At 40.1% G+C, this 14,889-nt stretch overlaps 1 protein-coding gene across 13 annotated transcripts in view; it reads left to right on the plus strand.

Annotated features, from left to right (window-relative positions):
• Window positions 1-14,889, plus strand: part of ptprsa (protein tyrosine phosphatase receptor type Sa) — a 233,913-nt gene that overhangs the window by 133,310 nt on the left and 85,714 nt on the right. For all 13 annotated transcript variants that reach the window (XM_055018735.1, XM_055018732.1, XM_055018752.1 and 10 more), the window contains one exon: window positions 9,964-10,152. In XM_055018735.1, the coding sequence (XP_054874710.1) occupies window positions 9,964-10,152 (189 nt within the window). The remainder of the gene's footprint in view (window positions 1-9,963; window positions 10,153-14,889) is intronic.

Raw genomic sequence — 14,889 nt, forward strand, 5'->3', positions numbered from 1 at the left:
TAAAAATACTAAAACAGGCAAAAGAGCATACCAACTTGCAAGATCAATTTCTAAAAAAAAAATATGTCTGGCATATTAAGACCATTATGAGGCAGAAGTCAGTGACAACATGGATGTCTTGAGGTTCTTCTTGAAAATATCAGTGGAGAAAGAACGTTCCACGACATCCAACTTGTGTAGCTTTAATCTCTGTCTGTTCTTTCTGTCCTGAAAACCATTTAAGCATCATGTGCTGATGTCTGGGGGTCATTGGGTCGTCTTAGTGTTCTGTGTTTGCTTTTCCTTTGTTGCACGTTTCTTTTTTCTGACCACTCACCAGTTTCTCTGCCAAACAGCGCCTTACAGCAGGAAATGATCATGCAGTAATAGTTGAGGTCTTCAGCCCACTTTTCCTCCTAATAATCCTTCTTGTTGCTAAGCTTATCAGCATTCTACCCACAACCTCTCCATCTTGTCATCTTTTAAGTGACTTGTTTATCCAACACTCCAACTGTTCCCACCCTGGTGAAGGCCCACTTCCTCTCTGATCATTATTGCCGCATGCTTTTTTTTTTTCCTCCACATCTCAAAGTGACATCAAGCAATTACCAAGCACTCATCAGACCGGTCCTGTGCTCATTTCAAGCCGCTGCATATTCATAATTGTTTTTTTCTGCTCACCAAAGCAGCGTTGCCTCCAAACCTGTCATTAGCGGCTTGATGGCACTAAGCTAATGGCCCACCAAGACTATATAACCTCAGACCCCAGCCCCACCCATCTAACTCCCACCAAAACTGTCAGTCTGTGCTTTGAAGCTTTGGTATTTGTTTGGGGTAGATTAGTTGCTTTGGCAGTGATGGCACAGTGCAGCAGCTCATCTCTTCTCAGTCTGCTGTTGCTTTGGCCCTCAGTGGCTCGGCCAGCTTAGAGGCGCCTTTGCTTCACATGTCAGGAGTACCAAGTGTTGATTCTGTCACACACACAAGCCCTGTTCAGACATGAAACCTGCGACACTGCAAACATCTGAGTAAAGCAGCAGATTTGAAATGTAGGCCTACAATATGGAGACAAAAACCCATGTTGACTTTTTATTCTTTTCTTTAGAAGTCAGTTTTTTCTAGTCATTACTGATCAGGCAGTGCTGAAGAAGGTTGGTAGGATGACAATACTGACTTTAGGGAGTATTTTCTATTACCACAGAGGCTGTTTAAATAGTGTTTAAAACCTCTTTTGCACAGACTGGTCATGACGCCAAACTTATGGAGCATGGTATGCTTCAGTAAGCTGTCAATGCACCCCCAACCCTGTTTCTCATCAGCGTCTTCATTAATTAGGAATGGCCCAAAATTATGCTGCATCTTCGGACAAAATCCCAGCTGCTTTTAAAAAGTTGTATGAAATAACTTAAGAAGTTTTGGAATCTTATGTAGTTCCGAAGAAATCCCTCTTTTATCTAACGAGACATTCTAGGCTATCTTTGGAAAATCAAGTTGTAATAGACTGAGACGGCTGGCATTGCATTCCCCACAACTCTAAACTCTCTTAATTAAACAGCAGAATGAAAGTTCTCATTATACAGGGGGTTATACAGGAGCGTTGTTGCCCACATCATGTGGTAAACACACGTCAGGTTTCAAGGTGCCCACTGCTCTTACACACACACACACACACACACACACACACACACACACACACACACAGACACACACCTAGACTCAGTGCCACCCACCACTAAACCAGACCTGACTGGTTGACGTTTCTCTACGGAGAGGCACTTCCTTTAATGGCCCCAGCCTCATCTCCTGTCTCCCCTGGAGTTCGCCTGTCTTACCCCAGACGCCTCAGGAGCCTGACAAGACAGAAAGTGAGAGTGTGTGTGTGTGTGTGTGTGTGTGTGTGTGTGTGTGTGTGTGTGTGTGTGTGTGTGTGTGTGTGTGTGGAGGAGGTGGGAGGGTTCGATAAACTGCCACTGGCTGAGACGGGTAAACAGATTTTTTTTCCCCTTTTTATGTTTTTTTTTTTCCACTCCACCTCTTTTCTTCACAGGCAGGGGATCGTTGGAGCTGTCCTAGACAATTACTCCTCTCTCATGTCTGTGCTGTGTCTATCACGGTGGCTCAGCACATCAGGGAAACAGCCTGTATTGCATGTTTTTCTTTCCAAGAGTTTGACCCTGGTTTTCAGCATTTAAAATTATAGGTAGAGGAAAGACAGCATGTCAGCCGACACTGTTGAACCCCGTCATGGAGAAACGTGTCCAATATGCCTTCTAATCAGCTCAAAACATGTGCTTTGGTAAAGTAATGAAAATGATGATTAACATTCATCTTGCATTTTTCTAAATTAAATGAGCGAAAATGTGCAGCCCAACCTTGGGTGCTGATCTGTGAGTTTTAATGAAACTCATATACTGAGATAAAGCAAATATTTTAAGTTATTTTTAGACAATGTAACTGTGAATGCCAATGTAATTATGAACAAGTTAAGGCAATGTCTGCTTTGATCAAACAAGCACAAAAAGAATACATCATTACTGGGTAATTAATTTCTTTTGCTTTCATTTGCTTGTACTGTAAGTACAGTGAACTTGTATTGATATCATTGCAGCAACTTAGAAGACTATGTTGAACTTAATAGGCTAAGTAGTTGCAATGTATAAATGAATTAATTACACACTAATTTATTCACTGTCAGAAATACTGATTTATCGCTACCCCAGAAGATATTTGACTGCAGCAGTTGCAGCAGTGGTGTGTTTATTTGAAAATCTATCAGCCAAGGGCTGTGTGAGTTTATATGGACTGGGTCTCGATATCTGAAAAAAAGATGTTGTATGGATAAAGCCTTATTTCACTGCTTTACCTGTAATGGACAGGAAATTATGCCCTAATGCAACACTGCTCAGCCTGAGGCTAAAAATTGTTTCCTGCCTAATGTTATCTATAAGCCGACTTCTCTTTGCTTGGTTTGGTCCCTGGTATTTGCCATCAATCCGCTCTTCCTTCCTTCTTTTGGCTTTCATATTTGACAGAACTGTGGTCATAGCTGATACCTGTAGTGGTTGATGCCAATTGTTAGTTCTCTTGGCTGCTATCAATGTCTTTCTTTGGCAAATAAGCTGTCCACTCACTGTTTAGCTCAGTGGCTCTGATAGCTTCATGAATGTGGCCTAATATGGACTGTGTTAAGAGTTGGAGGTGGTGCGGAACATGTTTGCAAGTCGCAGTCCGAACTGTCGGCACAACCAGTCTGTCTGCCACTCTACATTCCTTATCACCCTCACATTAGACATTTACCCATTTAGCCACTTATAATAGAGGGGCAAACAGCAAGACTTATTTTAAAAGGACACTTACCTGCTCTAGATTCTCTCCTTACAGCACAATATTGCTCTTTACATACACAGCACAAATAAGAAACATGCATGTAGCACATGCAAAAATAGTCAGAAACACATTTTTTTTCTATTAATTCCACTGTCAGTACACACCGTCAATCAACACTTACTTTGAATTCTAAGGTAAACAGTTTGGCTCTATAAATGCATGTAAAACACCAACAAGAAAAGAAAACTAAGTAGATGCTCTACCCTGCGGGGTTTCTGTGTGGTCAAGCAGGTGACCAAACATACTAATTTTGCAGTGCAGTAAACAACGCCGTAAACGTCTGCCTTGCTTTCAATGTCCATTACTTTTTCAATCTTTTCTGTCTCCTTCATCCTTTATCACTCCTTTCCTTTGCCACTCTTCCTTTCTCTCATCTGCTCATTCAGTCTGTTTCTCTTGGGTTGTATTTTGGGAGATTTGGATGTAAATGTTGCCCTTGGTGGCTGGATGTGCTAGGTGTGGAGAATACCAATAGGACATCAGACGTCTCTCTGGGAACAGAGCAGGGGGGTAGAGGTTGAGTGCTGGCTGTATAATAACCATTATTCAGCTGAGATGGCTATCCGGAGAGGGCTATCGGTGCTGGGGCCAGAGACACTGTGATTAGATTTCCCTTGTGTTGCTATTCTTCTCTGTCCCTGGATCTTTCTGTGCCACTATTCCCCTGTCTTCCTTTGTACATTACTCAAGCAATGCAACGGGAATCTTGCTGGTTATTGAATTCAAGGAATATCACCGAAAGATGCATAGAAGAAAAGGGAACATGTGGAATTTTCTTTAAATTTCAGTTTGATTTAGTTTGAAGATATGCCTTTAGCTATACATACTGTTATCACACTTTGCAAACTGTCAGGCACAGACAAGAAGTGAAAGAGGCTGCAGCAACACCTGGTATTGCACATTCCTTTCAGTAGCTGGTGGCTTATAGCTGCTTTAATTCACAACACGACCAAATGCTGAAGGGGGACTAAATGAACCCCCTTTACAACATAAAGAAAAAAATTTTTAAGTTTTTAATGTATTCTAAGTTAGGAAACATTTGCTCAAGTTTACATTTACACTGGAGTGAGAATTGTTTAGATTCAAATATGTGGTCCACATTAGTGTGGGAACCTTGTGAGACCAGAAGAGGCCTCATACGGTCACTATGGGCTTGGGCCTTGACCGTTTTCTGATATTTATGTAAAAGTAATTCCAAATCCAATAAATGCAGCTTCGACTGTTCATGCACACATGCATTCTAGCAAATTGACTTTACAAAATGCTCTGGCTGTGCCCCATCTGTATTATATAGCCTCCCTCTTCACCCAGTCACTAGTTCTTTGTCTCTAGAGCACCTGTTTGATGTGAACACTTCTGGCTGTGGTGCAGGTGCAGAGCAAATGAAACAGCATTGTCTAGAGTATCAGAAGTGGGGTCTGCATATTAGTTCTACATCTATTTCTTCAGACTCCTTTTATATGTGAGAGACTGTGCCACTGGTTTTCTTCGTCCACTTCCACCATGTTTATTATCCCTTTATTCTCTAACTAATATTAACCTCTCCTTCCTGTTCTCTCTCTCTCTCTCGCTCTTTACCCTTTGCGTTGCTCTCGCTTTGCCTGTCTCCCGGCAGTCCCTCTCTGGTATTAATGCACAGGCCTGCTTAAAGCCTTTGTCTCTATGCTGTGGCGCTGGGTAATCAGTTAACCTGATTACACTGCTGATGAAATTAAATCATCGCAGTAAGTGAAAATAATAATATGAGTAATAGGTGCGGGGTGTGGTGGAGCACCCCACGGCATTTGCTGCAGTCCCAGCAAATTGGGATCTGCCTCCCTTCCTCTCTCTTTTGCTACAGCCTTCTCCATTGTGAGAGCTAACTGGTGATTTAGAACAAGTAGCTTTGATACTGACATCAGATGAAAATAGATAGCATATGCAGTATAATAATGCCAATATCTATTTTCAGTATAACATGCAGAGAATACTAACCTGCCAGAGTTAGTGTTTCCTTTGCTAGAGGTGGCTTGCTGCGACAGTACAGCACTAAGACCAAGAGATCGAGTGTCATAGGTGATACTGTAGAGCTAATTAGAGACGGCAGTTAACTACAATTATGAATTGTTTCAGTCTTTGTGGAGTTCAAAGGGAACTGCTAGGTGCCAGGGTTAAGTGCACATAGAGAATAGGTACTATTCATGATGCTGGAAAATCCATTTGATACAACAGTATTACATTGTATGTACAACAGATGGAGGACGCTGGGTAATTATATAGTGGGCATAGCACAGCAGTTGGTGAGCCGGAAAAAAGTAAAAGTGCCCACAAAATGGCATATTTAATTGCAACGCTTCTAGACTTTTTTTTTTTTTTTTTTTTTTTAATAAAGAGATGGTTTGGTAGCACTGAATCACCGAAAATGGGATTAGTCAGGAGAGTTAAATGAGTCGAAAGTACGGACCTTTTAAGAGGGCCACAGTTAGTATGATAGAAAAGCAGAGCGCAACAGCAGGCATGAGTTGGCAGATTAACAGCCGGGCAGTGGCTGAGCTAACCAGACCGATTAAAGGCTTTGCACCTGTCACTTCTGTAATGATATTAAATGGCGAAGTGAAATTAAAGACAATTATGGATAATGATGACACGCAAACCCAAAAACAGAAAAAAACCAAAGAGGGTGACAAAAATCAAAGCCAGATAAGGTCAACTGGAGCCTGTAGGTGGATTAGTTGTAGTCATGCTTTATCAAGCCAGCTACTACATGGAGTAGACTTGGAGAAAATGTAAAGTCCTCATTGTGTGTGTTTTTATTTATTTATTTTTAATAAATGGATTTCTGTCTGATTACAGAATGGTTTCAGTTGTGTTTTTGCAAGGCATTTGTCATTGCTGTCTAAGTGCTTTATACGCAGCAGTGGAGAAAACAAGACAGACCTCCTCAGATGCTAACGAGTATAAAAGCGCTAACCAATTTCTGATTCAGTGGGATGCATCAAGGTGACTTTTGTGGCCCTTTTAATAACACGTTGGCCCACCAAAGGAGACAGGTTGCATTCTCTGTAATTGCCCCCTCTTTGCCCATTGAAACATATGCACTTTCAGAATAGTCAAAAATCTATTTTCTTTTGTTACCAAGTAGATGAGGGTCATTTTGAGGGTACATCTGCATCACGTGTCTCATCATATGATGACTGGTGGCTTTAAGTGACAGAGGCTGCTCCTAGCAAAAAATAAAAGACATTTATGTTGTGATTGGCCAATAGCGAACGTACATTGATTCTGTTTGGCCTGGGAAGATCTGTCATCACAGGACAGTCACATCATAGAAATGCATTTGCAATGCCATTATGGGTGACTGGCCCTTTGGGAATCCGAGGATACTATCAGCCCATGTCATTGGTTGCCTTCTCCCCTTCACAGTCAGGCTGGCTAACCCTAAAGTAACACTCCCTCGATGAGTGATCTATTTATTTTTGCATGGCCGCCTTTATCGACGGAGCCTGTAAGCTTCGGGGGGAAAGATGGTATCAGACTTTATTCCCCTGGAAGCAAGTAACCGGCATACGTGCCATTTATTCAGGAAAGGCTGCTGGTGCTGTATCAGGTCAGAGCAGCTGTAACGATAGCATAATGTCTCCATGAATCCTTCTTGTTTACTGCTGTTTTGGTCTGTTTGTGTGTTCAACCACCTTTCCTGCCCTCTCTTGCTCCTTCATGCAGATTCTCTCTGTCACTTGCCTAATTTAATTAGTCTCAAATCCGCTTGCTCAGGGTATGTTTTCAACTTTATTCATGTAGTCTGTGTCGGCCTCAGTCTACTGTTTTTATGCCATGAATGCAGAGTTAACATCATGTGAAATACAGATACACCTCAGCAACATCAAACGCATCTAATATAACGCTCATAGAGCAAGCCAGACGTACCTTTCACAGATATCCTTTCCCGACAGACAGAACTATCTCGAGGTATATGAGAGTGCAGCACCTTTTATGTTATCTTATACATAGATCATTGATGACACACCGAGGAGGGAGTTTGTGAGAACATATTGCTCTGTCTTGTCTTGAAGCTTCTAAAGTGAAACGTAGGCTTGCCATTGCTTTCCAGAGCTTCAGGGAAACTTGGTATAAAGAGATTATACAGAGGTGATCATCAATAATTGATGGAGAGGATACAGCACAAAACCTAAAACAGTGTAAATGCCTGTACTTTTTTGAACCTACCATTGAAATATTCATTGTGCACTGCTGATGTCAGCCTTAGTTAGAGGTAACCTGTCGGGACTCACTTTTGAGATCCCCTGAATCTTCCCCTTTGTCTCCCTCACATGTCTCTTATTGTCTAAGATTCCATATTTCAAAATGTGACCACACGTGAACTCATCATTACTCAGTTCAGGTGTTTAATGTAACTGCATACAGCTTTATTTAGTTGTATTCATTTATTTTGGTCATATAAAAAAAGAAAACAAAATGAACAAAAATGAGGTTTAATTCATGTAGGCAACATTAATCAATAATATTCATAATCTCGAAATTCTTGCCATCTTTTTGTCATCCATTTAATGTGAAATGTCTCACTGGCATGACTGGGACTGAAACAGCATTGGCCAGTATTTTAAAATCCATCATGATACCATATGCATAGAGTGAAAAATAGAACGTGAAATAGCTTTTCCTAACACTCCATTAAAGAGAGACACCTTCTGCTTTTAGAGTCTGTGACTACAAACTGCAATTCAACTTGCTGTCCTAATGTCCTTATTATTTAGTGCTTTTGGGGTTGTCAAAGAGGCCACCGTGATGTCTGCAAAGTGGGCGATGAGGTCATTGGCTTGCCAAAGGAAAAATGAGCTCTGCTGTGCCACTGGCCAGCATCTAAGCCAGTCAATCTTCTCCCATTTGTGATGTGGCCCTGGGTGTCTGATGCATATTGCAGCTCAGGGTACTTCCCCCTCGGCTCTCATCATCTGAGAATGAGTCACTACTGTGGCTCCAGTCGGGGTAGAGGTCAGGCGATTTGACCCATGGGATTAATTGCCCCAAGAGAGCTGGGAGTCCGCATAAGGAGAACAGTGGCCATAGAGTGCACTACAGTGTCATCTCTCAAAACTGAAATAATGGCTCAATCATGCATGATTACTAGCTGCTAGGATACTGCAGTGTTTGTGTTTCTCATGAGGCAAGTGCTTAATATTGTGATGACTCGAATTAGCATATGATTAATAATAGTAATGTAAAATAGGTTTCACTGTAACTACGCAACTTCTTGCACCTTTAGTCCAAACCTGTCAAATCGGATCAGTTATATCTCTTAACTGGCATTCAGTCACAGGCTGTTGGGAGTAGTAATGTGTCTTAACAAATTGGGTTGTTGCAGAACCCTTTGTAACTAATTACATTTTTTCACCGAACTCAGGCAGTACAGATGGAAAATTTGCTGGGATTAACAGGTTTTCTTTTCTTGTGGGACTTTCATACTATTCCATCCCCTGCTGATCATTTAGAGTTATTTATTTTCCCTGGTGGACAAGCTAGATCATAGTGGGAAGACCTGTAAAAGAAAGCATTCTTCGGTTGGTTTATTCTTCAGCCTCACATTCCCACTGTGCATCTGTCTCAGTAGCCGAGGGTAAATTAGGATACGGAAATCTTCTGAGAAAAACCCAAATGATGAATCAAGTGTATCATAAGGTTCTGATAAGTCAAACAGGCTGCCATGATGTTTTCCTTTGATTAAGATTCAAATTAATATTCTAACTACATATTTTCAGATTTATTTGCTTACTTCAGATGCAAATAAATGTAAGTAATAATTAATATTCTTTTGCACACCTACTCAAAACTGAAATCACACATCAAATATTTAGCAGTTGTTCTTAAATAGTACACTTGCCATATTCTGTTTGTGGCAGCAAAAGAAAAAAAAGCATATCCAGAATCATCCCTCTGTGTGCTAAATAAAACATATTTATGTCAAAACGTGTGCATATGGTTTAATATAACAAAGGGACAAATCAACAAACTGAGGAGACGGATTGCTAAACCATTTGCACACAGATTGGCAAACTGTGCACACAGACTGACAAAATTGCTTTTCTTCACTTTAAAGGCTTGTTTGAAGTTTGAAATCTGTGTGACATGAAAAATTATCCTCAGATCTGTAAATCATCACATCATCATCATCATCACACATTTGTTACTTATCCTCCTAGTTGACATCCACCACTGGCGGGCGAATGTAAAGCAGTTGAAGCCATAGGCAGTTCTTGCCAATTTGCGAGATTGGTTTACCAATCTGTGCGCTCGGTTTAGCTAATAGTTCCCACAGTTTATTAATCTGTTCCCCAGTTTACTAATCCGTCGGCACAGATTATCGCGTGCATGTTTTTTTTAATACCACATCAACTCTGTGGGGCTCCATACCTTTAAATGAGTGTGTGAAAAAGAGAAGATATTGGTGAGATTTGAATGAATGAATGTAGTGCACATGTATCTTTTTGTTAAATAAAAATCACAAATAAGTAACTTTGAAAGGGGAACTTCTCTTAGTCATAATTGTTGACTTTTCAAGTCAGAGGACTCACACACACTCTTTTCCTGTTCTTTTCGCAGAGGACCTTCTTCCGCTGGGCTTCCCTAACATTGACATGGGCCCTCAACTCAAAGTGGTGGAGCGCACTCGAACGGCCACCATGCTCTGTGCCGCCAGCGGCAACCCTGACCCAGAAATCACCTGGTACAAAGACTTCCTGCCCATTGATCCCAGTGCAAGTAATGGGCGAATCAAACAGCTACGCTCAGGTAAGGAAAGCTCAAGCAATATGTTGCTGGGTTTGGTTTTTGCCTCTCACTAATTAAAGCATCTGTTGTTTTTCCCAGGAGATTTTGACAATAGTTACCATGGTAGTTTATGTGTTTTGCAGCTAAGATGGCTATAGTGCCCAGTATTTCCTTTTCCCAAATTGCCACATAGACTGGGAACACACAAATATCATATACCTAGTTTGGGAATGTTTGGTGATGAAGTTGTATTTTACTGCAGCACTATCTGAAAAACAAATCGTATCATTTTCCTTTTCATTTAGACTTTTTGTCCTAATGTAAACATTTTAGAAACTAAAACCTGCACTTGGCTTTTTGATTAGGGACAGTAGAGCACAGATTCACCATCTAATCTGAACAGAGTTGCAGTAAACCAAGTAACTTGAGAATTCTTCCAACCAATACAAGTGTATGATTGTTATGCTAAAGAAATGAAAATTACACAAAGTACAACAAGATTTCAAAAAGGTGTCAGGTGTTAAAAACTAGCATAAATATTTGTTAGCATTAGAGCCGTTGTGCATAGTATTATAACCATAGATCATCACCCAAAATATGTGTTGTTATAAGATTTTGGGTTTAGGAGTTTGACATTGCAGACTGAGGCCTAATGATTCACAGCATCCCACAAGTGTGTCATAGCAGACAATGAGATCAAGGTCCATATTCTACGGACAAAACTCAGTGGTGGATATGTTGTCTTGTTCCCATTGATTAAATCCCACTGAGAGGCCTAGTAAAGCAAAGTCTAATTATATAGATAATTAAGTGCAGGCCCTGGAGTGGCTCTGGGCTATAAGGGGTAGATATTTTAGGTCGATGATTTGTCACCATTTGAAAAATCCAATGACTCCTATTTGATTTGTTGCTGCAAACGTAAATCAGGGTAGACACCACTAAATAAAGAGTCTGTTTCTATTGAGTTCCTGCCCTAGTTGTGGCCCCCTAAGAGCTATTCGCTCAAAAGAATCAATTTGTCATTTTATTATTCATGCCTTACCAAGCACAGCAAGTCCACGGTTCTGTATGACATGGCTCATCTTTGACTTGCTGTCATTCTTAAAGGAGACCTTTGACATCAAAATTTTCAAATCTAAACCTTTTTTTATGTGACTACTTTCTCTCACTGGGATGATGTTGTAGATTCATAGTGACCCAGGGATCTTTGTCAGGTTGTCCTGAGGTGATTCAGTAAAGACTGTCAGTCTGTGCTTTTACTCAAGTTAGAGGGCAGGGCGTCCACAAAGGACTCGACCCTAACATCATGTTATGTTCATCTTTTTATTCACAGCAAGCTCTTCTCCTAAACAAGTTAGGTGTTTCACCTTATAGGTGCCCTGTATTGTTTCTGATCAGTATTTCCCACCAAAACGTATTCTGTCAGATCGAACAAACATATTTGTGAATTTTTTGGTAATATTTTGCATTTCAATTTTGCATAGTCAATTTCTAAGAGCTAGTTTTCCAGTAACATTCTTAGTGCATCATTCCTGTACATTTACTGGCGTGTTACCTTTTTATCAAGGGAATAACATGAACTAAATGGCTTGATGTGAACTATGTGACACAGAAATCTAATATGGAACCACTTGCAAAATGTTGCTTCACAATAATATTGGACAAACTCCATACAGGGTCCCCTTATTGTTGAAATTTACTGAACCTCTTGATATGTAGCAGACAGAAATTCATATTACTGTCATCATAATCTAATTTTACCCCTCCCTTTAAACTTATGCCAAAGCTTTGTCAAATACATCGACAAATATAGTGAAAGATATTTTACATTCCACATTTTTATGCTTGTACTGAGCAAGAATGAACAGAATTATGCATTGGCAAGTTTAGAATGTAATTACAATCAAAAATATTTATTAGAGGTTGTCTGTTATCCAATTTTAATGTAACACTGCTTTACTGAGATACTATTGTCTTATTTTTTAATGGAGTTATAATATTCAAACGTTATGCAATTAAGCTTCACTATTTTGATATGAATGTTCAAAAAATCATATAAACAGATAGAACCTGTAAAAGATTTAGAGTGTTAGAGACAATTTTGAGGTTTTGGTGTTTGTTTCTCAGGAGCATTTGGCAGCTGGAAAGCTTTTCCTCTCCAGCAATAATATTTTAAATTGTATTATAATCATGTGGAGGGACAGCTCTGCTCTTGAAAATTGATTTACCAACGATCCCAAGTCCTTTTTTGAGTTTTGAGCCTGTACAGATGATGGACAAGGAAATTGCACTTCTTGTCTGTTGTCTAACTTCTGTATCATCTGTCTTCTTCAGTTGTCTTTGTGTGTCCTGTTCAACTAAAACGGACTGTTGTTTTGTCTCTTAATGTGTTTTGTCTATATTTGTGTCTGAAACTCAGATGTGCCTCAGTCCACATCACAGAGTCTTCAACACGTTTCATTTGGCTGTGACCCATAACACAAATTAAAACAAAAAAGAAAATAAAGAAATGAGCATTAAAATAAAAGAATTAATGCAGTTTTAAAAATACTGTTAATTATGTGATACTTTGCAATTGGCACCACGGCTACGATCTTCACAGAAGCAAAATTCCTCTAATTAAAATTTTAAATTGTAAGTAGAATTTACATTAACGAAGAAGTTACATTAGTGATTGAAAAGTGAATTGCTCCTTGCATGATATCTCATTGTTATAAAAGCTGCTAAAACGCTGAGGTGGGACACAACACACAACTAAACTGTAGCTCCTTTAATTCCTTCAATTTAACCTCAATTAAAAATGAACTATGTTGTTCTTCCTCCTTTTTTCTGTTTACTTCTTCTTGCTTTGTCATTTTCAGAAACCTTTGGTAAGTGTCTTGCAAAGCTCAGCAAGCCAACCCACTCTCCTTGAAGCAGATGGCATATTTAAACTTCTGTCCAAATGCATGAATTCCCTGCTCTCCCCTTAACCCTTCTCTTTTTCCCACTTGTTCCGTATGTTCTGTTTTTACAGTATATATCCTTAACTTTTTGCTTTTGTTCTGCCCACACTCCTTCTAACATCAACTTTATCTTCTTTCACCCACAACACTGGAACTTTCCACAGAAACACAGCTTGAGATGTGGAGGCATTATGATCCACTTTTAGTAGCACAGTATTTATTCAAGTGGGGATTGCTTGTTGAGCAAGTCTTTTGAGGCGACATCCTGCTTCATGTTTTTGCTAATATGCATATTAAGTAACTTTTCTGCAGTGTTTAGCAGATTTAGTAGTGCAGTTTCAAGGTTACCTTGAAAGTAACTGTTGCCGTATTTACTTTTCCCAAAACTATATTTCCCAGATTTTACTCTGTCTGTACTGCTGCCTTCATCATGCCTGTTTTGTTTTTTCCTGCTGCTTTGTAACAAGACAGCCAGCTTTGAGGGAATAATTGGACTGTTTGAATCCAAGACAATTATCCCTGTGCAGTCATAGCCTACAGTATTTTTAGGCTTCTTGGTGAGATATATAACACTTTTCTCCAGCGGTACACTGGCTGGCTGTTATTTTTTTACACTCAGATGTAAACGGCTGAACCTCAGTTTTCACAATAACAGCTTTGCTGTCCAAAAATACCCCTGGAAAATGTAGCGAACACTGATAGGAGCTGAGAGAATTTTGAGCTCTTTCCAGGTGAAGGCCACTGCAGGATTGCTGTACGGCTGAACCTTCCAATTCCACACTAGGGCTGGGTCAACCCTCTGGTCTTGGCCAAATATTTTCTCAGGAGAGCATTTTCTTCTCTTGCCAGATTGGCTCACACCCCCACTACTTACAAATGTCTCGCAAAGACTTTATTGCCCATTCTGGAGGACGAGGGCTCAACTGATAGTTACATGTTGCCACATTTTGTACTCCTTCTGACTTTTTGAACGGCTTGCTAAACTATACCCAGGCACTTTGCACTGGATATTTTACTTACATTTCAAACTATATGTGTATGTAGGAGGGCAAAGAAGGAAATTACTTTCCCTTGTTGCAAAACCATGGCTCTCACAAGGTAATGTTAGCTTTGGGGGCTTGCCTTTTTTAGACCTTTTGCTGGAAAGCTCCACAGCAAGGCAGGATTTATGCTGATGAGAAAAAGGTCTGGATGCTTGAGTCCCCTGTAGGCTGCCATCTTCTCATCTCCTCAGCACTTCTAGTAGCCATCTTGGGTCTCCAATTTTTATAATTTAAGGCCTGTTCAGGATTTATTTTTTTTCAAGAAATCCACTTAAGAAAACCACAAAACAGAAAACAGATGAAAGTTCCCATGACAGCCTTAGAAATGTTTTTTTTTTCAGATTCTGCTATTGCTCCAGTTGCTGTTGACAGTCTACCTTTTTTACTCTCAAGCCTCAGGGGGTAACTCTGAGACTGATGGGTCCTATGCCATAAATGGTGGGAAGCAAAAAGAGAAACATGGGAAGTGGGCTGACAAATATGAGTTTAAATATGAATCGCCCGTCTTTCTCATATGACCTTCACTGTGATGCTGAAATGTGAATGCTGATCTAAATTATTCACACTTAGGCCAAAGAAATAGCATCACAATACCAGTTTTGAATACATTTACCATTGTTTACTAGATAGCTGCTTAGCTGGCAGAATGGTTCCTTATGTTCCAGACCATGCTGTGCTGGCAGGGCAGTGATATTTGCATCGGAATCCCTGGGGAGCTCCTCTGGAGGTGTGTAGGGAGCCTGACATTTCTCTCCAAGTTCCCATGGCTG

The sequence above is a fragment of the Amphiprion ocellaris genome, chromosome 2 (assembly GCF_022539595.1).
Source record: "Amphiprion ocellaris isolate individual 3 ecotype Okinawa chromosome 2, ASM2253959v1, whole genome shotgun sequence".
Lineage (NCBI taxonomy): Eukaryota > Metazoa > Chordata > Actinopteri > Pomacentridae > Amphiprion > Amphiprion ocellaris.